The following is a 22,187-nucleotide window of genomic DNA, read 5'->3' on the forward strand; positions in this document are numbered from 1 at the left end:
TATGTGAAAATGTTGATTTGATTGTAGTTGATGATGTATTAGGGTTGAATGATGTAGTTCATGAATGAAACTTGATTGGTATTAGAATGATGTAGTCCACCTGTTTTTGTGTATGCTTATGTATGTAATGAATGGATGGAACTTTTGTTACATGTTTTTGCTTCTGATGTTTTTGTAACATGTATTAGAATGAAAAATAATTAAACATTGGAATGGTATACAATGAAACATTGGAATGTAATATAATCAAACATGGGAATGTAATATAATCAAACATTGGATTCCCAGGAAACATTGGATTCCCAGGAAACATTGTTTACAAAACATTGGAATTTAACACAGTTACACATGCATTACTGCCAAAAGGTACACACAAGATTCCAAAACTTACACATATGACTAGACACAAGTCCAAAAGTTACACATATTACTAGACAAAAGATTCCTATTCAATGATGCCAAAAAATAACAAAGTGTCAAATTCTATTCCAATTCCATTGGATTTTCACCACTACTCCCCTGTTTCCCCTCCCACTTTTTTCTTATCTGAAATTTTGTGATTCTTTCTGAAGGTTTCCTTCTTCTCTTTCCCTGTAGAACTTGAAATGCTGGTACTTCTTGCATATGCTCCTCTTCCACTGGATCTTGAACTGCAGCCTGTCCTTGGTCATCTTGTCCAACTGGATCTTGAAGTACAACAAGTTCTTCACCTTCTTGACCTTCACCCTGTCCTTGAACTTCAACTTCAACTTGATCTACAACTGCAGCCTGGTATTCACCTTCTTCAACTTCAACTTCAATAAGTGCTTCAACATGTGCTTCAACTTCAACATGTTCTTCAACCCCTCCAACTTCATCATGTCCTTCAACTTCAGCTTCAACCTCAGGTTGGTCTACATCTTCATATGTATGATTACCCTCTTCAAAATCAACTTCATAAGACTCCACCTCACTATCAGGCTCCCTTTGAACTTCACTGTCACTATCACTTTCCACATCAACTTCTTGAACCAATTCAACCTTCACTTTAACTGTTATGAAATAATTCAAATGTTAGCATTAGAAGCTGTTATATTGTAATCAAAAGGTAAAGGAGGAGAAATACCTTCTTTTTTGGCTTTTTTATTTTTTGACATTTGGCTTTGGATTAGATGATTCCCCAATTGGTTTTTGAGGACATTTTGCTTTATTATGCCCTATTTCTCTACATATGCTGCATCTCATAACAATACCCCTTTTTGAGACTGTATGCTTATTGCCCTTTAGTTCACTCTCAATCTGATCCATTTTCCTTTTTGTTGATGGTCTTCCTGGCATCCTTCTCTTTTTGGGAGGCAATGTATTGATGTAATCCACATTAGGCCACATATCACTACCATTTAGTGGCTTAATGGTGTACATGTAGGCATTACAAAACATTGTTGTGGTCAACCATGGTGATACATAGTCCTCTGGATCCCTATTGACGTTTGAAATGGCAGCAAATGCATGCACGTAAGGGTAACCAGTTAATTGCCAACCTCTACATCCACATGTCTTCTTACCAAGGTCTACAGCATATGCATCATACAAAAGTCTCACTTCAAATTGTTGATAACCAGATGGTACAACTCTCCAAAATCTGTCCACACACACTTAAATGTAAGTATACACAATTGAATGTCACACACACACACATATATATATATATATATATATATATATATATATATATATATATATATATATATATATATATAAAAGGTATTCAACCATTAACCTTTGAAGTTCCTTAATCTTGGACAATTTCAGTCTAATGGCAGGACATATGTTTAAGTCTCCCCAAGCACTTCCCTTACTTTTTTGTCTACAAAGTCTCTCCATCACATAAATTCTAATTTCCTCTAACATAGTGATTAGAGGTCTCTTCCTGGCAGCTCCAATGATTGAGTTAAAACTCTCAGATACACCATTTTCATATGCATCACATGCCCTATCAGTCTGAAAGAATGCTTTACTCCAAGTTTTAGGGTCCTTCTCCATTAGATGATCATTGGCAAGTGGTTCTATCTTCTTGATTTCATTCATATGCTGCTCAAATTTAGCCTGGGTAGTAGAAGCAGCAACATACCAGAAAAGTTTACTGAACTGTTGACCCTTGAATTTTTTCATGAAGTTAGCACATATGTGTCTGGCACATTGTCTATGCTCTGCTGCAGGCACCCTTTCCTTGACAGCCTCAAGTAATCCCTGTTAGCATTACAAACAAAACATAAACTTCATATAAATTAAGTATTAAATAAAGAGAGCATATAAAATCATTACTTTGTGTTGGTTTGATATTAATGTCAACCCATGTCCATTTCCAATTCCAATGTCATCAAGGAGAAGGTCAACAAACCACTTCCATGTTTCCTTACTCTCCACTGCAACCACAGCCCAAGCAAGAGGGTAGATATGGTTGTTTGCATCCCTACCTACAACATCAAGCAACTGACCTCTGCAAACACCTTTTAAGAAGCAGCCATCTAGTCCAATTACCCTTCTACAACCTTTAATCCATCCATCCTTCACACCCTTTAAACATACATAGAACTTTGAGAAGTAAATGGCTCCATCAGGCATGACATCTACATCCATCTTCACTGTTGATCTAGGGTTAGTCCTTCTTAGCTCTTCTCCATAGCTCCAATTTTTAGCATAGTGTTCCTTTAAAGTACCCTCTATATCCTTAAATGCATACCTCCTAGAATTTCTGCACTGTCCCACACTTGCAATCAAATTAAATGTCTTGCTAACTTTAGCCTTCAATTTCCTCACACTCATCTTTGGTTTCTGGAGTATCTCATTCATGAAATGATTCCCTATCCATTTATAGCTAACAATGGACCCAAATTTGAAAACTCTTGAGCAATTATGGTTATCAATTAAAGATTTAATCTGGAATGACCTTTCATTGCTCATCTAGGTTGCCCACAACCTAAAGGGACAACCTTTATTCTTCTTGTTCTTCTTACCTTTACAACATTTCACCAGTAACCTGCACAAAGCATACCCATTCTTCACTGCATAATTGGTTAGACATAGCTTCAATTGCATTGGGTTAGCAAACTTCATACCTAGAATTGGCACCATCTTATCCCATTCTTGATTCTCATCATGGACAGGGAATACAACCTTATCATCTTTTCCATCATTAGGTTCATCATCATCACTAAGCTTACCAATAACTGAAAGTTTGTTTAAAAATCGTCACCAACAGTTTTGTTAAAGGTATAGACTTCTTCATCAACTTCATGCTCATATGCCATAATATCATCCAAGTTATCATCTTCATCACTGCCATCCTCTTCTTCCTTGTGATCCTCTTCTTCATTGTCATCCTCTTCTTCGTTGTCATCCAAGTCATACCCATTACCATCTGATAACACCTCATTTTCATCCCAATCAAGGATTGGATCATTTTGGTGGTCAATGTAGACATCCAGCTCAGCTTCAGGAGTATAAGTAGCTTCAACAAACTCCCAATAATCAGCATCACTGTCGATTCTTATAATACCCTCACCCAATGTTTCCTTTCTACTACAGTAGTACACATTATCACAACTTCCATTGATTAAATTCCTAAGCCACAAAAGAAACTCTTTGTACGTAAATCCTCCAAAATCGACATCACGCACTGTTATTTTTTCGGGGTCTAAGTATTTCAACGGATTTGGGGCAAATAGTCCACTATAAGGAACATCTACATTTAAATACTTACCTGTAGATGATTGGGACGCCATCTTACAGTCGACTTCAACACGTAGCTTCAACTCCAAACTCTAATCTTCAATTTGATGAATCGAATCTAAAATCGGGAGGTGATTTTGGTGAAATTGAACTTGTCGAACCCTAATTAAATGAGAAAGGGGAGCAATGGCCACGTAAGAATCCACGTATTTCGCTTTAACTGAGTTAAATTGATGCAATCGGGTAAAACGGGTAACAGGTGATAGCCGGTCATATTACCTATATGTGAACATAAATAACAAGTTGGTTTCATTAATGAGAACAAAAAAAAGAACATTACCTATATATGGACAATCGAAATAGTTAGTTACCTTCATAAGTCATTTTCCCTTAAAATTATGACTTACATACAACCTTTTATAAGGATTCAAGGGAGTCCATGTTTGTTGGATAATTTTTGTTTCAAGGTTCTTTTGGATAATTTTTGATGATATTTTGGTTTGTTGAGGTTTCAAAGAATTTCTAGAAAGATATTATATATAATAGACAAAACTTCAAAAATGGTCCCTGTGGTTTCACAAAATCTGAAGTTTGGTCCTTAATTTAATAAAAAACCTCACAGATCATCCCTGTGGTTTCAAAACTTTTAACATTTGGTCCTTCCGGCTAACTCCGTTACCATTTAGTCGTTAAGTCAGGGGCATTTTTGTCATTTCACTACACAAGGACCATTTATGAGGTTTTCAATTACTTTTTTTTAAATAAATAAATAAATAATATTTAATATGTAAGGGGTCCCACCCCATCTCTCTCTCTCTCTCTCTCTCTCTCTTAACAATTACACCATTGTTTTAGATTTATATGAACACATGAACAAACACAAATATTGTTTTGCTCCTTTATTAAAGATGAGGGGCTGATCTGGCCAAAGTGATAGAAACAGTAAGATTCCTCATCTTCAGATCGGGGGGGGGGGAAGAAAAACAAATGGAGCAGCAGATTGGGTGGCACCGGTGGTGGAGTGGGGTTTTGTGATGGTTAGGAAATTTCAAGGAGGGGACGCAGAGGCGGAAGGCCGTTACCGACGACAGTGGCAGTGAATGAAAAGGTCTTCGATCCTCATCTGAACGAGGAAGAAGAAACAAGAACAACACATGACAGCGGTTGGGGGTTTTCGTGGGATTTCTCAGCAGATAGCAAAGAGGGACGCCGACAGAAGGCTGTCACCGGCGTTCTCCTTTCTTTTTATGGTTCGATCGGCAGCAATACGGGAAGGAATAGAATGTCAAAGCAGATCGTGACACACAACTATTAGAGGGTGTTTGGTTGTTGTTGATGTTCGACGAGATAAAAATGCAAGGGAGCAAAGGTTGTGAACGTTGACAGTAGGAGGTGGCGGGGCTGCTCCGACAGCCTCCTCGTTGGATTTTTTTATGTTCCGGTAGTAGATACGTGAAGAGAGGGAGGAACGGCAGTATCATAACATGTGGTGAGGGTGTTTTGGTGAGGGAATCGATGGCAAAAAGGAGAAGAGGAGGAGGGTTTCTGCCTCCTCTTGGTTGGAAAAACCAGTCTCCATGGAGCTTCTCCCACCGGTAAGAGAGAGAGAGAGAGAGAGAGAGAGAGAAAGAGAGAGATGGGGTGGGACCCCTTGCATATTAAATATTATTTATTTATTTATTTTAAAAAAAGTAATTAAAAATCTCATAAATGGTCACTGTGTAGTGAAATGACAAAAATGCCCCCGACTTAACGACTAAATGGTAACGAAGTTTGCCGGAAGGACCAAATGTTAAAAGTTTTGAAACCATAGGGACGATCCATGAGGTTTTTGTAAATTAAGGACCAAACTTCAGATTTTTTTAAACCACAGGGACCATTTTTGAAGTTTTGTCTATATAATATTAAAGCATGCCTAATTTTATCAACATTAACCTTTTGGTGTTGACATCTTTACCCTAACTTTTCTTTTACCTTGACATTTCTGAGCCTTCTTTTAAATTCTTCCCTTTTACGTTTGTTTTGGGTTCTATAACCTAGATGTTTCATAGCCTTCACCTTTCACTGCTTTAGATTTGCATACTCATCACTTCCTTTATACCGTTTACTGCCACATAGCCTTAATATATATATATATATATATATATATATATATATATATATATATATATATATATATATATATATATATATATATATATATTCCTTGTTTAGGTCTTATTCGTAAAATTACTTTTCCCTCTTTTCTTCACATACTGATGTGTCTTCTTCTTTGCCCTCATGCTAACGATTGTCCAGGTTTTTCCTTTTTACATTGTTGATTTTCTTTCCTTTCTCTTCCTTACGTAACTGTTGTTGTGTTTCTTTCTGGGTGTTGTTTTTGGGTTCTGCATTGGATGTATTTTTTCGGTTTTTTTGTTCGTTGTTATCCTTTATGGGTCGTCGGGGGCAACTAGCGTCTTGCATCTGAAACTGGGGCCTTTGCAATTGGGGAATTCTCTATTGGAACAACATCTTCTACATGACGAAAATCTCGCCGCCTTTTAGGTCTGTGTGTCACTGATGTTGACCAGCCTCTTCCTCCTTATGATGATTGTGGAGATTGTTCTTATATTTGTGATTTTTGTGGCGCATTCTTTTGGTATGCAGAGAGATGTGTCAAGATGTCACATGTTGATCATGGTTGCTACTCTCATTTTTGTAATTCTGGTGTTGTTGTTTGCCTTTTCCACTACGTACTCCTACTTTGTTTCCTCGCTAATATGGCGACCCTGCATTTCTCCAAAATATTAGAGCATATAATAATATGTTTTCAATGACATCATTTCGGGGTACTATTTATGAATAAATTAATGATGGTCGTGGTCCTTATGTTTTTAAGGTATCTGGGTTTGTCATTGGATTGGTTCTCTATGTCCTCAAGATGATAAAGGTCCCATATTTTTACAGTTATACATAGTTGATATTGATAACTACGTTTCAAATAGGTTGAATGCTTTTGACAAGCCAAAGAAGTCACCTCTTGATGAGAGAATTGTTGCCATTTTAATGAAGACATTAACAGTTCACAATGAGTATGTTCAGACCTTCAAGAATGCAAAAAAATTTGCTACTGTAATGGAAGTGGATTCATATACGGTTTGCCTATTTAATAATGTTCCTGACCGAAGATATGGATCGCGTCTGTCGGGGACTCTTGGTTGCATTATTTATGGAGATGACACTATAAGTAATATGTATGATATTGTTGTACACTCCAAATCTGGCCGTCCTCAGCGAGTTAGCAAACTTCATGCCAGTTACATGTCATTGCAATATCCATTGTTTTTTCCTTTTGGTGAGGATGGGTGGTCTCCGCGTTTGAAACTGTCAAACAAAAAGGGTGCTACTGCTAAAAGTATAACTGTATATATGTATTATAGTTATCAAATTCATGCATATAATGGTATCTATTCTCTAATACTTAATTCATGTAGATTATTTCAGCAATATTTGGTTGATGCTTACACTTGCCTTGAACAAAGTCGTCTTGATTATGTTCTTAACCATCAGGAACAACTAAGGTGAGACTATGTTTGTGGAATTTATGATGCACTTTTGTGACATCCTCTAATTTTTAGAACCAATCAAAACTTTTCTTTAGGCTTTAAACATCGTTTATTTATATTTGCGGAAAATCCCAATACAAAAGATCATTTTGATTACAAATGTTTGTTTCCAAAATGTTAAAACCCTAAGGATGTCATAATGAATACAAATACATAAGTTACAACGTAAAGTCCTGATGGTCCTGAATACTATTGCAGGTTGTCTCCTAATAATTCAGCATCCTAATCAAGTTCCATTGGCTTAAGTCTTGATACATGTGATGCATATGAACTGGGTGGGTCAGGTTGGGGAAACCTGGTGAGATACATAGGGATTTCAATCTCATGATATTGAGATGATAATATTCCATAATTATCAAACCTGTAAACCAACCGTTACCATAGAATAACCATTCCTACATATTCATTCCTACTGATCCTCACAGATCTTAGACTATCCATTTCTATCGATCATCACAGATCCTGAATAGTGATTATCAGAGAGAAGTTTATATCGCTTGATGAATCATTGACTACAAAGCTAGGGGCTTCCTTGCCGTTGTAAGTCATAAGGGCTTATAGGCAGTCATAGTATTTGATGAATATGGTTTTCCAATTCATCTACGTCTGTGAGTCATGAGCTTACATTAGAAATGTAATTCACAAGACCGTCTAGAATGATCAAATGTTGTCACCTACTCTGTGGGGTGACCACAAATACCGCTAACAGTTGACTGATCGAGACCCACTATTTATGGTCATCCCGTACGGAGCTACTGTACATCAACACCTGATAGTGTCATGGAACAAAACTTTACTCTCCGTTCCTAGGTTACGCACATTCTCATACTGAGACTACCTAATATCAAACTTAATTGAGCTGGGTATCTTACATAAGTCTAAGTTTATCCCTAGACTAGATCACAGTGCCTATAACCAACTTTTAATACCCACTTTATTCTTGGGTGGCATTAACCTATATCTAGTGTATTTATATTCCCTACAGAGCACTAGGTACTATTATTCCTTCATCTTCTCAACAAAGCTACCTTTACTACTATTATATGATGTTCTATATTTAATCCTAACATCAAATAGAACAATATCTGGTTTGCACATAGCACAATATATATCCTAACATATAATCCAGGAAATAAGCACATAATTCACATACGACTTCCATCAGATATTTAATATTTTAATTAATACTTGTATTAAATCATGTTCATGAAAGGTACTATGCACTCACCTGATAAAATAGGTGTCTGGAGATCTTGCTAGAGCTTCGTCTAACATTTTCAGATATTCCTTGACATGACTTAAGTATAATTACTACAGAGTTTTAGTCTAATGATCTTAGAGACTAAGAATAGTTTAGATCCTCACTAATCCCAATGTCTACATCATGATCTATCAAGTAAGGATCAGCCAGGCAGAACAGTTGGGAGTCAGGATCATTTCGGCATAATAGTTTTTTCTGAAATCCAACAACCAAGCCAACATGACCATTCTAGAAACCTCTCCCGTAAGTAGATCAATCAGTATAACGACATGGAATTACTGATAAATCTTATTTATAGGTTCATAATAACGACTTATGGCTATAAATATAAGTTACACATAAAAGACTAGAGTGTAGCTTAACTTACAGAGGTTATTCGTGACAAAAGTTAGTAAATTGAACTGGCAGAGCTTCTACTCGCTAGCTACTGCTTCTTCAGGGATCGCAGGTCTTCTTCGAAGGCTAAAACTAAGGGAAATGGGCTAAAATCGAGAGAGTTTCGAGAGAGATGAGGATGGGGAGTGAGGAAGAAAATGAGGAGCCGAAATGTATTTATAGCACAACTACGTGTCGCGCCTAGTGTGCGCGTCGCGCACACTTGAGACGTCGCTCCTCCTATTTTCTGCCACGTGTTGCAAATATGGTGGTACACGCCCCAACTTCTAGAAGGTGCGCGTCGTGCAACGCACCTGCGCGTGACGCTTCTCAAAAAACTTCAGAAATCGTATCTTCTTCATACGAGCTCCATTTTTTACGTTCTTAATATCCCCGGAGAGCTCTCGACGAGATCTACAACTTTCGTTTAGACTTCTTTAGCAAATTTTGACTTTATTTTTAAACCTATATTTTTAATAGGCTTAGACTGCTAAAGTCCGTTAAAAATTCATAACTTCCTCATATGATATCCGTTCTCGAATCTCTTTATATCGCCGAAACCATATGGGAGAGATCTTCAACCCTCGTTTAGATTGCTTTTTCTAACAATCAACCGATTTCTACTTCGGTTTCTGAGCCGTATACTGCTACGCTGAAACTTCTAAAAATCCTAACTTCCTCTTACGAAGTCAGATTGGGGCGTTCTCTATATATACGCTCTCGGTTTAACGACTACTACGAATTTCGTTTAGATTATTTACCCTAAATAATCCTTTTTTAATAATATTTAATTATCGTTGCGATTAATAATTATCTCATTTATTCTTTAATCATCTAGCCCTATCTTACGGGCATTACAATTATCTCCCCCTTAGGATGATTACGTCCCAGAATCATAAACAAAACAGGGCTTGTATAATGGCTCCGCACATTACCTTTCTATCCTAGGTGGTAATCGTAACTCTTATGTCTTTTCTGTTTAGTTTCTAACTCTTAGACTTCTTGACCGCTGACGGTGTTGCATCTATTCTTCTTTCTAAATTTGATTTCCAGTGGAAGATCTTTCTGCTTCTTAACCTAAATTAAGGGCTTTGCTTTGACTATTGTAACCGACCGATGGGTCATATCCTTAATGACCTCTCATCGATGATACAACGGTTAGACTCAGGATTCTTTGAGCTAGACTCTTAACATGAGGGATACCTTCCTTCATATTCTATTGTGATACAATCACATTCTAGCATGCAACACTTCTAGCTATATGATGCTTGATTTTAGCGGTGATCCCGATACTTCTATTGATTGCTCCGATTAATCTTTTCCTTTGATCTTTTGACTAAATTCGGACTCAATTCGCTTTGACTACTTGGGTCGGAATAGAAATCATCACCGAAACAAAGGTAATGATGGAAATGAACAAGAACGAATCCAACTACTAGTGCATTAGTAACCTTGTGACTCCTCCTGATCCAAGTACGAGTCGTGTGCTTCCGGTAGTTCGGGCCCATACTACCTTCCACACCTACCTATACTCATCCCAAAAGTTGTCTCGTAGTTTTCCCAGGTCACTATTTCCTAAATACCACAAAAGCAATTTAACACATATAGATGTGTCCAAGTAATCATATACAACAAATTTCCTAAACTCTACTACGTTATCCTTCATGCGTATCCTGAACCGAAATTTTACTCTCCAACCATTGGTATAATTTCTTTCTCGTGTAGTGTCCTTCTTTACAAGGTACACTATACCAGAATTTATTCTTAACCAACGCATTATGTTAAAATCATAATTTCTTAATGCTACACAGCGATGTAACATAACTAGAAATTTTATAACTTTCGAAATGATTACAACATTTGTTCATACAATACGTTCCTTATATCGTGCTTTACATCCTACTACTATCTATATAGGACGACTACACATATATCGATCTTCGGGCCAACAACTCCCTATTCTTGATTCCCTGCCATGGTATCTGATTCTTCAAGGATCATTTAGTAGTTTCTACCCTTGGGCTTTACTGGTAGGATCCTTGGCCTTTCAGTGTTCAGGAATTCCGCCTTTACGTGCCCTTCTTCTTTGCATGTGAAGAAAGCTTTTTCTCTCATTGGGCAGTTTGTAGAGATATACCCCGGCTTTTTGCATTTATAGCAGACGACACAGTCGCCAAAATGCCTCTTCTTGCATTAGTCACACCACTTTCCTTCGTGGTTGCTCCCAGACTCGTTGCTTTACTTCTTATTCTTCTTCTTGTTGTTGTTGTTGTTACTTCCCTCAACCTTTATCTTCTCACTGACATCAGTTATGTCGGTATCTCTCTTCTTCATCATTCATTCGACAGACTTTGCAGCCCATAAGGCGGCTTCGAAGGTAGGTGCCTGCTTTACTGGCACAGTGTACTCCCAGGGTAGCCCCTTGGAATACCGATTAATCTTGGTCAGTTCTTCTGGGACGAGTCGTAGGGAGAATTCCATTTTATCAATGAAGGAGTTGGTGTACTCATCCACTGACATGCTTCATTTTGTCAAAGCCAGGAATTGATTCTCAAATTCCAGCATCTTCTCAGCCGAAAAGAACTTCCTCTTGGAATGGGTCAAGAATTCATCCCAAGTCAGCTGTAACGGCTTATTGGGGCACAAAATCTTCCCCAACGTGTTCCACCAACGAAGTGTTGTGCCCTTGAACTTCTTCACAACGTAGGCGGTGTGTAGCTTGCCCGTGCATCCACACGTTATGAAAGTTGACTCCATCTCTGATATCCAATCCTTGACTCCTACGGATCTTCCTTCCCATTAAATGATGATGGCTTGCAAGTCATGAAATCCTTATACTTGCAATAGCCCCTAGGCTCATCATTTACTTAGACCTCTGGTTGCTCTGGCCCCTGATAACTTTCCAAGTCATCATTATTTCCTTCTTGGACTGTATGCATGGGAACTGGCCCGTTGTTGACTTGTTCAACAACTACCGACTCATTGATTACTGGCACTCCTTCCCTAGAATTAGCTAGTTCATGAGCTAAGAGCTCCATAAACTCACGTCATTGATGATCGAGCATTTCTTGCATCATAGTCTGAGCTTCATTCATCGAGATTTGAGAAACTCCCATTCCGACGTTCTGAGGTGTTGGACCTCCTTCGTTTGCGACAAATCTACCGCTCCTTGTGATAGTCACGAAGTTATATATACCCGAGAAGGCGTTCAATATACCGAGAAAAGAATATAGATAGAGAAGATTTAGACGTGAAATCCTCCTTATTACTCCGAAAAGTTCCGTGTCAGTTCTAAACCGTAATTAAACTTTTAGAAATCTAAACACATAAAATTTCCTAATACTAGGTCGGCAACATACCTTAAATCTAATAATACCAACCTAGAAGGCAATCTAAGGCATGATATACTACAATTCATTTGGAACATAAAAGCAATTTAGGCAAATTTGTTGGATTAGGTGTCTAAGCCCATAACTATAATTGGTATGTACTTGAATTGATAGCAGCACAGTCCTTTTGGGTTGCCCTCAAACCTAGCAACTGGACAAGGAAATTATGAAAGGAGAGATATTAATTTATTATAAGATTAATAAATTAATATAAATGATTTATTAATATGTTAAAAGATTAATATATTAATTAGAAATCATTATGTTTAAATAATAGTTAGCCAGAAATTAATCAAAATTAATTTTGGGGTTAAAAGTATTAATTATAAAGTGCAGGGACTAGTTTACAATTATCAAATAGTTGAGTGGAAGGCTCCAGAACCTCCTTGGAAGGAGGTGGACGAAATTCATAGGGGAAACCCTAATGATTTCGTCCAAGGGGCTTAGATAAGGCCTTTGGATAAGCTTAGGCCCCAAGCAAAGGAGTATTAGGGTTTTCCATAAACCCTAGATCCCTCAGCTATATAAGGAGCATCCTGGCTCCCAAAATTGGCCACTCTTACTTTGGTGAAACCCTAGGGCCGAAATTGCATACCCTACTCTCTCTCTCTCTCTCTCTCTCTCTCTCTCTCTCTCTCTCTCTCTCTCTCCTTCTAGTTTCCTTCTTGCTAGTTCTTGGGTGTGATTCCATTAGAGGCATTACATTTGTGGTGCTAGGCTTCCAAGAAGATCAAGTTCAAGAGGATTATCAATTGTTTACTATAACAATTGAAAGGTATGTAACTCTTAAACCCTAATTAGTTATTTTCGAAAATAGCCTCCTCCTCTACGGTTCTTGTTTTGTAATTCAAAGTTATATGTTCAATAGTTAAAACATAGATCTAAAGTAGGTTGCATGTGAACTTAGGAATTGTTTTCTAGTTTATTTGTTTTACCTAAAACCCATCAGTGGTATCAGAGCCATTGTTTTGTTTTAAATTGAATTGCTATAATAGTTGAATTGCAAATTAGGGTTTATAGCTATTAAACCCTAAATGGCCAAGTTTTCGTTTTTAGGGTCTTTGGCTTGAAGGGTTTTCGAAAAACCCTAGCCTCCATGAACCCTAATCGAAATTAGGGTTAGGGTTTTGAAAAACCCTAGCCTCCTCCCTTGATTTTCGAAATATGCATGACATTTTTAGGGTTTCTTGTTTTGGATAATTGTTGCCTAATTGAATAATTGAGAAAATAAGGAAATTATCATATACCCTTGATTTCGAAATCTAGAAGGGATATGGATTAGGATTAAATCTATTAGGATATTGCTCGCCATAGCTGCCTTTCATGACTATGAAATCTGGTAGATGGATGTCAAGACTGCCTTCCTTAACGGGAAGTTGGCTGAGGATGTTTACATGAATCAGCCAGAGGGTTTTGTTGATGCAAAGTTTCCTAATAGAGTGTGCAAGCTTGATAAATCCATTTATGGATTGAAACAACCATCTCGCAGCTGGAATCTTTGCTTCCATGAGAAAGTCAAAGAGTTTGGTTTCTCTAGAAGTGAAGATCAGTTTTGTGTGTATATCAAGGCTAGTGGGAGTATAGTAACTTTTCTGGTGTTATATGTTGATGACATATTACTCATTGGTAACAACGTTCCAACCTTGAAAGATGTTAAGTCTTGGCTTGGAAAGTGTTTTGCCATGAAAGACCTTGGAGAAGCTGCCTATATTCTTGGGATTAGAATATTGAGAGACAGAAAGAAGAGACTAATTGGACTTAGTCAGAGCACATACTTGGATAAGGTACTAAAGAGGTTTAGTATGGAAAATTCCAAGAAGGGAGAGCTACCTATCCAAAGAATACCAAATTGAGTAAGACTCAATGCCCGAGTACAGATGAGGAAATAGCTGACATGAGTCGTGTACCTTATGCTTCTGATGTCGGATCGATCATGTATGCTATGAAATGTACTCGTCCTGATGTAGCATTTGCTTTGAGCATGGTCAATCGTTATCAGGGAAACCCGGGTAGAGCTCATTGGATAGCGGTTAAGAATATACTCAAGTATTTGCGAAGGACAAAGGACTGGGTCCTTGTGCTTGGTGGCAATGATGCTTTGAGAGTAGATGGTTACAGTGATGCCAACTTTCAAACGGATAGAGATAACTTCCGTTCTCAATCAGGCTGGGTATTTTTACTGAATGGAGGAGCAGTTACTTGGAAAAGTTCCAAGCAAGATACAATGGCTGATTCTACTTGTGAATCAGAGTACATAGCAGCGAGTGAAGCGTCGAAAGAAACAGCTTGGTTGAGGAACTTCATCGGAGATCTCGAAGTTGTTCCAACCATCCAGGAGCCCATGGAACTGTTTTGCGATAATGAGGGAGCGGTTGCCTTAACTAAGGAACCCAGAGATCATGGTAAAACCAGACATATCGACAGAAAGTACCATTTCATAAGACATAGAGTAGAAGAAGGACATCTTGTTGTGAAGAGGGTATCATCTGAAGACAACCCAGCAGACCCGCTCATAAAGGGTCTGAGTAGGGTTAAGCATATTCAGCATGCTCGGAGCATTGGACTGAGAGATGATATTAGTTTTAGTAGTTAGATTAGTTTTGTTCTGAAACTTGTAACAAAGTAAATGTAATTGACTTTTGGTGATTAAATAATAAAGTATTATTTATAAGTTTGGTTACTGCCTTTTGTCAATTGTTTATTATTGTGTTTCATATTTTGCATGTTTTACTTCCTGAATAATATGATTATTCGAACTCCACAGTCGCTCGTACTTTTGGAAGTAAGTAGTGAATCAAGACTGTCATGAATTGGATTGCAGATTGTCTAAGGAAAGACATAGCAATAGAATTGTTGCAATGATTCATGAGTACTCAGAAATTGAGATTTGAGTATTGGATAAACCCTCGCTCAGAGTATTACTTCATGGAATTCATCACGAGTAATACTGAGACGATAATATCTTATAATTTTGAAACGAAGATATATGAGTTGTAATTTGCAAATTCGGTTATACATTGGTGATACGAAAACGCATCAGTAACTTGGTGTTATAAAACGTATTGTCATGTATGGTTTAATGAGTAAAAGATACAAGCATATGAGTCAACGTTTATTCGTTCCTTTTTCCCTAACCGGAAAAACGATATATGTGGGCCCCTCGATGATTTGGTGTTGACTTATGTGTTGGGCACAACCAGGACTAAATTGATGTGTTCAATTAGAAGTCCTATATCATCACAAATCAGAAATCGGAAAACATAGATTTTGGACAAAGAGATTGATTACATTCCATGTCTTATGTCTGGGGATATCTTGCAGAACGAATGATTATATGATCACTTATCTTAGGACATGTAACTGACTGGGTCAGAGTTCAGCAATGGCTTTTGGAAGCTACAATTTGCTGGTCAAATTTAGAAGTCATACTAGTAATTATAGTTACAGACTTATCCAAGTGGGAGACTGTTGGATTAGGTGTCTAAGCCCATAACTATAATTGGTATGTACTTGAATTGATAGCAGCACAGCCCTTTTGGGTTGCCCTCAAACCTAGCAACTGGACAAGGAAATTATGAAAGGAGAGATATTAATTTATTATAAGATTAATAAATTAATATAAATGATTTATTAATATGTTAAAAGATTAATATATTAATTAGAAATCATTATGTTTAAATAATAGTTAGCCATAAATTAATCAGAATTAATTTTGGGGTTAAAAGTATTAATTATAAAGTGCAGGGACTAGTTTGCAATTATCAAATAGTTGAGTGGAAGGCTCCAGAACCTCCTTGGAAGGAGGTGGACGAAATTCATAGGGGAAACCCTAATGATTTCGTCCAAGGGGCTTGGATAAGGCCTTTGGATAAGCTTAGGCCCCAAGCAAAGGAGTATTAGGGTTTTCCCTAAACCCTAGATCCCTCAGCTATATAAGGAGCATCCTGGCTCCCAAAATTGGCCACTCTTACTTTGGTGAAACCCTAGGGCCGAAATTGCATACCCTACTCTCTCTCTCTCTCTCTCTCCTTCTAGTTTCCTTCTTGCTAGTTCTTGGGTGTGATTCCATTAGAGGCATTACATTTGTGGTGCTAGGCTTCCAAGAAGATCAAGTTCAAGAGGATTATCAATTGTTTACTATAACAATTGAAAGGTATGTAACTCTTAAACCCTAATTAGTTATTTTCGAAAATAGCCTCCTCCTCTAGGGTTCTTGTTTTGCAATTCAAAGTTATATGTTCAATAGTTAAAACATAGATCTAAAGTAGGTTGCATGTGAACTTAGGAATTGTTTTCTAGTTTATTTGTTTTACCTAAAACCCATCAAAATTATCCTAAAGTAAGTTAGTACATGTTATAGCAAATAAGGTATTTAACCTACGTTATGCTATATATATAATTTCCTTATTTAGCACTTAATATTATTTAAGGCTTATACCCTAAAATATCCTAGTATTTGTGTCTACTCCTGTATACAACCTAAACTATCCTAGACGCACTCCTCACCATCATTACTTAACTTCTAAGTTTAAGTCTACAAATCCTACAAATTCCTAGTTCGCTTAAACTAATTCTCTGATAGCAACTGTGACATCCTCTAACTTTCAGAACCAATTAAAACTTTTCTTTACGATTTAAAAATCATTTATTTATATTTGCGGAAAATCCCAATACAAAATATCATTTTGATTACAAATGTTTGTTTCCAAAATGTTAAAACCCTAAGTATCTCATAATTAATACATATACATAAGTTATAGCGTAAAATACATGATGGTCCTAAATACTATTGCAAGCTGTCTATTAATCATTTAGCATCCTAATCATTCGTCTAACACCTCAGATATTCCTTGACGTGACCTAAGTATAATTACTAAAGAGTTTTAGTCTAATGATCATGTAGACTAAGAATAGTCTAGATCCTCATTAATCCCAATGTTTACATCAAGATCTATCAAGTAAGGATCAGCCAGGCAGGACAGTTGGGAGGCAAGATCATGACGCGCCTAGTGTACGTGCTACACATACCTGAGACGTCTCTCCTCCCATTTTTTTTGCCACGTGTCGCAAATATGGTGGTACACGCCCTACCTTCTAGAAGGTGTGCGTCGTGCAACCCACCTGCGTTTGACGCTTCTCGGAAAACTTCAGAAAATCGTATCTTCTTCATACGAGCTCCGTTTTCGACGTTGTTTATATCCCCGGAAAGCTATCGACGAGATCTACAACTTTCGTTTAGACTTCGTCGGAAAATTTTGAATTTACTTTTAAAGCTATATTTTTAACAGACTTGGACTGTTAAAGTCTGTTAAAAATTCATAACTTCCTCATATGATATCCGTTCTCGACTGTCTTTATATCGACGAAACCATATGGACGAGATCTTTGACCCTCGTTTAGATTGATTTTTCTAACAATCAACCGATTTCTACTTCGGTTTCTGAGCCGTATACTGCTCCGCTGAAACTTCTAAATATCCTAATTTCCTCTTACAAAGTCAGATTGGGGTGTTCTCTATATATACGCTCTCGGTTTAACGACTACTACGACTTTCATTTAGATTATTTACCCTAAATAGTCTTTTTTTATAATATCTAATTATCGTTGCGACTAATAATTATCTCATTTATTCTTTAATTAGCTAGCCCTATCTTACGGGCGGTACAACTTTCTAAGGGGGATACCCAAATTCGCTTTGTGGGAAAACGTGTTATTTTACCCCCATCATTTACTGGTGGCCCGAGGTACATGTATAGTCACTACTAGGATACGTTATCGATTTGTAGAGTTCACTGGAATCCACAATATTTCATTACTTTTACATGTAATGTTAACTGGCCAGAGATCAGGCGATATATGGAAGTACATAATTAGCTTGATTTCAACAGTAGAGTTGATGTTATTTCCCAAGTTTTCCACATAAAAGTGAAAGCATTTATTAAGTTTATAAAGGAATATAAAACATTTGGAGATGTCTCAGTCTGTAAGTGTTTTGGCTTTCATTATTTCTTCTGCAAAATTTAGTTTATTTTGTATTTGTTTTTTTACAATATGTTCATATTTGTTGCAGATTTGTATACTATTGAGTTTCATAAAAGGGGCTTGCCTCATCGTCATACGTTAGAATGGGTGAGTGATGCCGATAAGATATTTGACGGGTCTGATGTAAACAAGTTCCTAAGTGCTGAGGTTCCTGATCCATTAGCTGAACCGTTACTAAATCAAACGGTTACAATGTGCATGATACATGGTCCATGGGGTATATTAAATGAGGATGCTCCATGTATGAAACACAAGAAGTATAGCAAGAAGTATCCAAATCCTTTTAATGATGCAACCATATTTCATAAAGACGATTATGCGCACTATAAGAGAAGTCCTTCTCAATGTCAAACACTTCAAAGTGGTATCCAAGTTGATATGGGTATGTTGTTCCGTACAACAAGAGATTGTCCAATTGTTTCAATGCATATATCAATGTTGAATACTGCGGTTAGAACATGATGATCAAATACCTATTTAAATATATTTCTATAGGTGTCGATCGAGTAAAGTTTACAATTTCGAAGGGAAAACAAGCAGATGAGTGCAGCACGTCCACACCTCCCGTTGCTGTCAATGAGATTCAGAGCTTTCTAGATGGTATATATATATATATATATATATATATATATATATATATATATATATATATATATATATATATATGTCCTCATGAAGTTGCGTGGCAGATTCTTAATTTCCAAATTCATGAACGACACCCACCTGTTGTCATTTTGCCAGTTCATTTACAAAATATGCAAACTGCATACTTCAAAGAACACAGTCAGCTACGGGATGTAATAAGTAATCCATCATTTGGAACATCCTTACTTTTGGGTTGGTTTGAGAACAATAAATGGGATGCCAATGGTTCAGATTTGACTTATGCAGAATATCCCTCTGAATACTGGTGGGACAAGAATACGAAGGCGTCGTTACAAAGACATTCGACTATGTCAAAGTCAATTGGCCGTTTGGCGTATATTCACCCTTTTGCTGGTGAACTGTTTTATCTACGATTGTTACTATGTCACCAAAAGGGTTGTCAAAGTTTTTCTGATGTACGCACTATTTCTGGTGTTGTCTACCCTAACTTTCGAGCTGCATGCCTTGCCTTAGGAGTAATTGGTGAAGATAAGGAATGGATGACTGCATTCATTGAGGTATCTGAATGGGGAACTTCTTCTCAACTACGTTCTCTTTTTTGTTAGTTATTACTTTACTGTGAGGTTAGCGATCCTATGTCATTATAGGAAGCAGGTTGGCGCAAAATGAGTAAAGATTTAGCTTATAACCTGAACATAGATGCTTCCAACACAAAATTATGTCTGACAGATGCACATCTACAACAACAACTGTTGTTTGAGCTTTGAAAAGATACTTCAGTCATTCACTCCATCAAAATCAGTTACTGATTTCCGTTTATCCCTACCATCAAAAGAGGTAATGGATCATTTAGATAATTGTCTTCTGTTAGAAGAGACATTTTATGACAGAGAGTTACTAAAAAATCAACATGATTTAATGGTTTCTCAGCTGAATTCTGATCACCTTTGCATTTACAACATTGTTGTCTCAGCACAAAAGAGTGGTAAACAAGGTCTCCTTTTTGTTTATGGACATAGGGGAACTGGGAAAACATTCCTATGGAAGACGTTGTTAACTTATTTCAAATCTATTGGAAAGATAGCGCTTGCAGTTGCTGCGTCAGGTATCGCATCTTTGCTTCTGCCTTCAGGGAGGACTGCCCATTCGTGTTTTAGTATACCGATCGACCTTTCGGAAAAGTCAACATGTGACATCAAGAAGAGAACCCTTTTGTCCTGTTTGTTAGAAAAAAAAACATCAATTATTATATGGGATGAAGCTCCAATAAGCGGTAGACGTTGCTTTGAATGTATTGACCGTTCTCTAAAAGATATTCTTGAGCATGATGCACAAGTTTTTGGTGGGATATAACTTTTATTGGGTGGTGACTTTCGTTAAACGCTTCCATTTCTTCCAAAAAGCAGCAAAACTGAAATTGTTCCCTTTAGTTTGGTGAACTCTTATTTGTGGCCATGCTTCCAAATTCACAAACTATAGCTTAACATGAGGTTAACAAATGTTGAAAGTCGTTCCACATCAGACTTCTCATCGTACTCATTCTCATCGTGGTTGCTTGATATTGGGGACGGTATTTTAAGGCTTCCGGATGCAACTGATAGAAGGGACAACAAATGGATTCAAATACCAAATTCGCTTACTATTCCCACTGGAGAAGGCGCCTTACAAAGTCTTATACAATTTGTGTACGGAGATGGTATCCTTGCTAATCCATCCACAGATGAGCTATCACTTAGAGCAATTATGTGTCCTAAAAATAAGACCACACACAAAATAACGAACTGATCCTTCAATCTGCTCCTAGAGATAAACCAATTTACATAAATGTTGACATGATAGAAGCAAACGGTAACGAGTCAGCAGAACTAGAAACCTTCTACCCACCAGAATATTTGAATGAACTAAACTTTCCTAGCACGCCTCCGCATAGATCATTACTTAGAATTAACACCCCTATTATGTTAATAAGGAATATTAACCAAAGGGAAGGATTATGCAATGGTACGCGCCTGATGGTCTCACAGTTGCTACCAACAGTAATAGAGGCAACAATTATCACATGCACATCAATTAGGAAAAGAGTTTACATTCCCCGTATAAAATTCATTCATAGAAACTGTGACTTACACTTCAATTTTATTCAGAAACAATACCCGATAAAAGTTTGTTATGCCATGACAATCAACAAAACTCAAGGCCAATCCTTACAAAAAAAAAATTGGTGTTTACCTCCCTCAACCAGTATTTACACATGGTCAACTATATGTTGCCTTATCTCGCGCCACATCTCCAGACTCAATAAAAATTCTGGCTAACAGAGATGCTGATGTCTCACAAGACACAACAAAGAATGTAGTTTTCAAAGATTTGTTAATTAGAGTAAATAGTAAATGATGTTCAGTATATAACTCAATAATACTACTTCCCATGGTTACCTCAGTGTTTTCTAGCACATTTTCTTACAATACCTAACTGAATATTGAAAACATATTATATAATCACCAATCTTTCATACACTTATTTCTTGTTTTACTATGAATATTAGAGACATGGCTGAAGATTTCACAAGAACTTTTGTCTTGGAATATGGATCTCTAGGAAAGTCGTTAAACATTCGGATTTTGCGCTCATGGACTCCACATCACCATTCTTATGAAACATGGTTTTTAGCTGTAGACGAACACGTAAGTGTGAAACTACTTGTACCATGAATTGTCAAACATGTACAAATACCAACCTTCCTCATATTATTTCATCACATTGCAGGGAAACTCAATCCAGATACTAGGACAGAGAAAATATCAAGGGTTCATACAGTTAGTGCTAACTGCTCCGAACTATTATACAGTTGCTAAGTATGTGTGTCCAGAATCAGATGACTATCAAAGATGGGTTGACAACCTAGTTGCTAAGTATGTGTGTCCAGAATCAGATGACTATCAAAGATGGGTTGACAACCTAGTGTACATCAATGTTGGGATGGCTTCATCTATCACCCGTACTGCAGATATCGACACTATCCCTCGAAATTGATTCAACTTCATATCTAAAAACCAATTAAGGGATTATGTCAACCGCTGTCCAGGTATGACATTACACATGTGCTCATGATACACTTGCAGTGATTTCGTTAATGTCAATATCAATACCAGTTGTTTCTTACAAAGTTATTGTTAAACTCAATATTAACACCAT

The 22,187-nt window shown here is 37.1% G+C and overlaps 1 protein-coding gene across 1 annotated transcript; it reads left to right on the forward strand.

Moving 5' to 3' along the window:
* Nucleotides 1-5,226: 5,226 nt before the first annotated feature.
* On the forward strand, nucleotides 5,227-20,345 carry LOC145130866 (uncharacterized). The gene is made up of 9 exons (XM_079065622.1): nucleotides 5,227-5,306; nucleotides 6,699-7,116; nucleotides 7,198-7,274; nucleotides 18,187-18,206; nucleotides 18,415-18,768; nucleotides 18,882-18,986; nucleotides 19,128-19,549; nucleotides 19,598-19,615; nucleotides 19,722-20,345. Exons 1-9 carry the CDS (start codon nucleotides 5,227-5,229, stop codon nucleotides 20,343-20,345), a joined length of 2,118 nt encoding a protein of 705 aa, XP_078921748.1.
* Nucleotides 20,346-22,187: the final 1,842 nt, after the last annotated feature.

The sequence above is a fragment of the Lactuca virosa genome, chromosome 8 (genome assembly GCF_052849685.1).
Source record: "Lactuca virosa cultivar CGN04683 chromosome 8, Lactuca_virosa_CGN04683_v6, whole genome shotgun sequence".
NCBI lineage: Eukaryota > Viridiplantae > Streptophyta > Magnoliopsida > Asterales > Asteraceae > Lactuca > Lactuca virosa.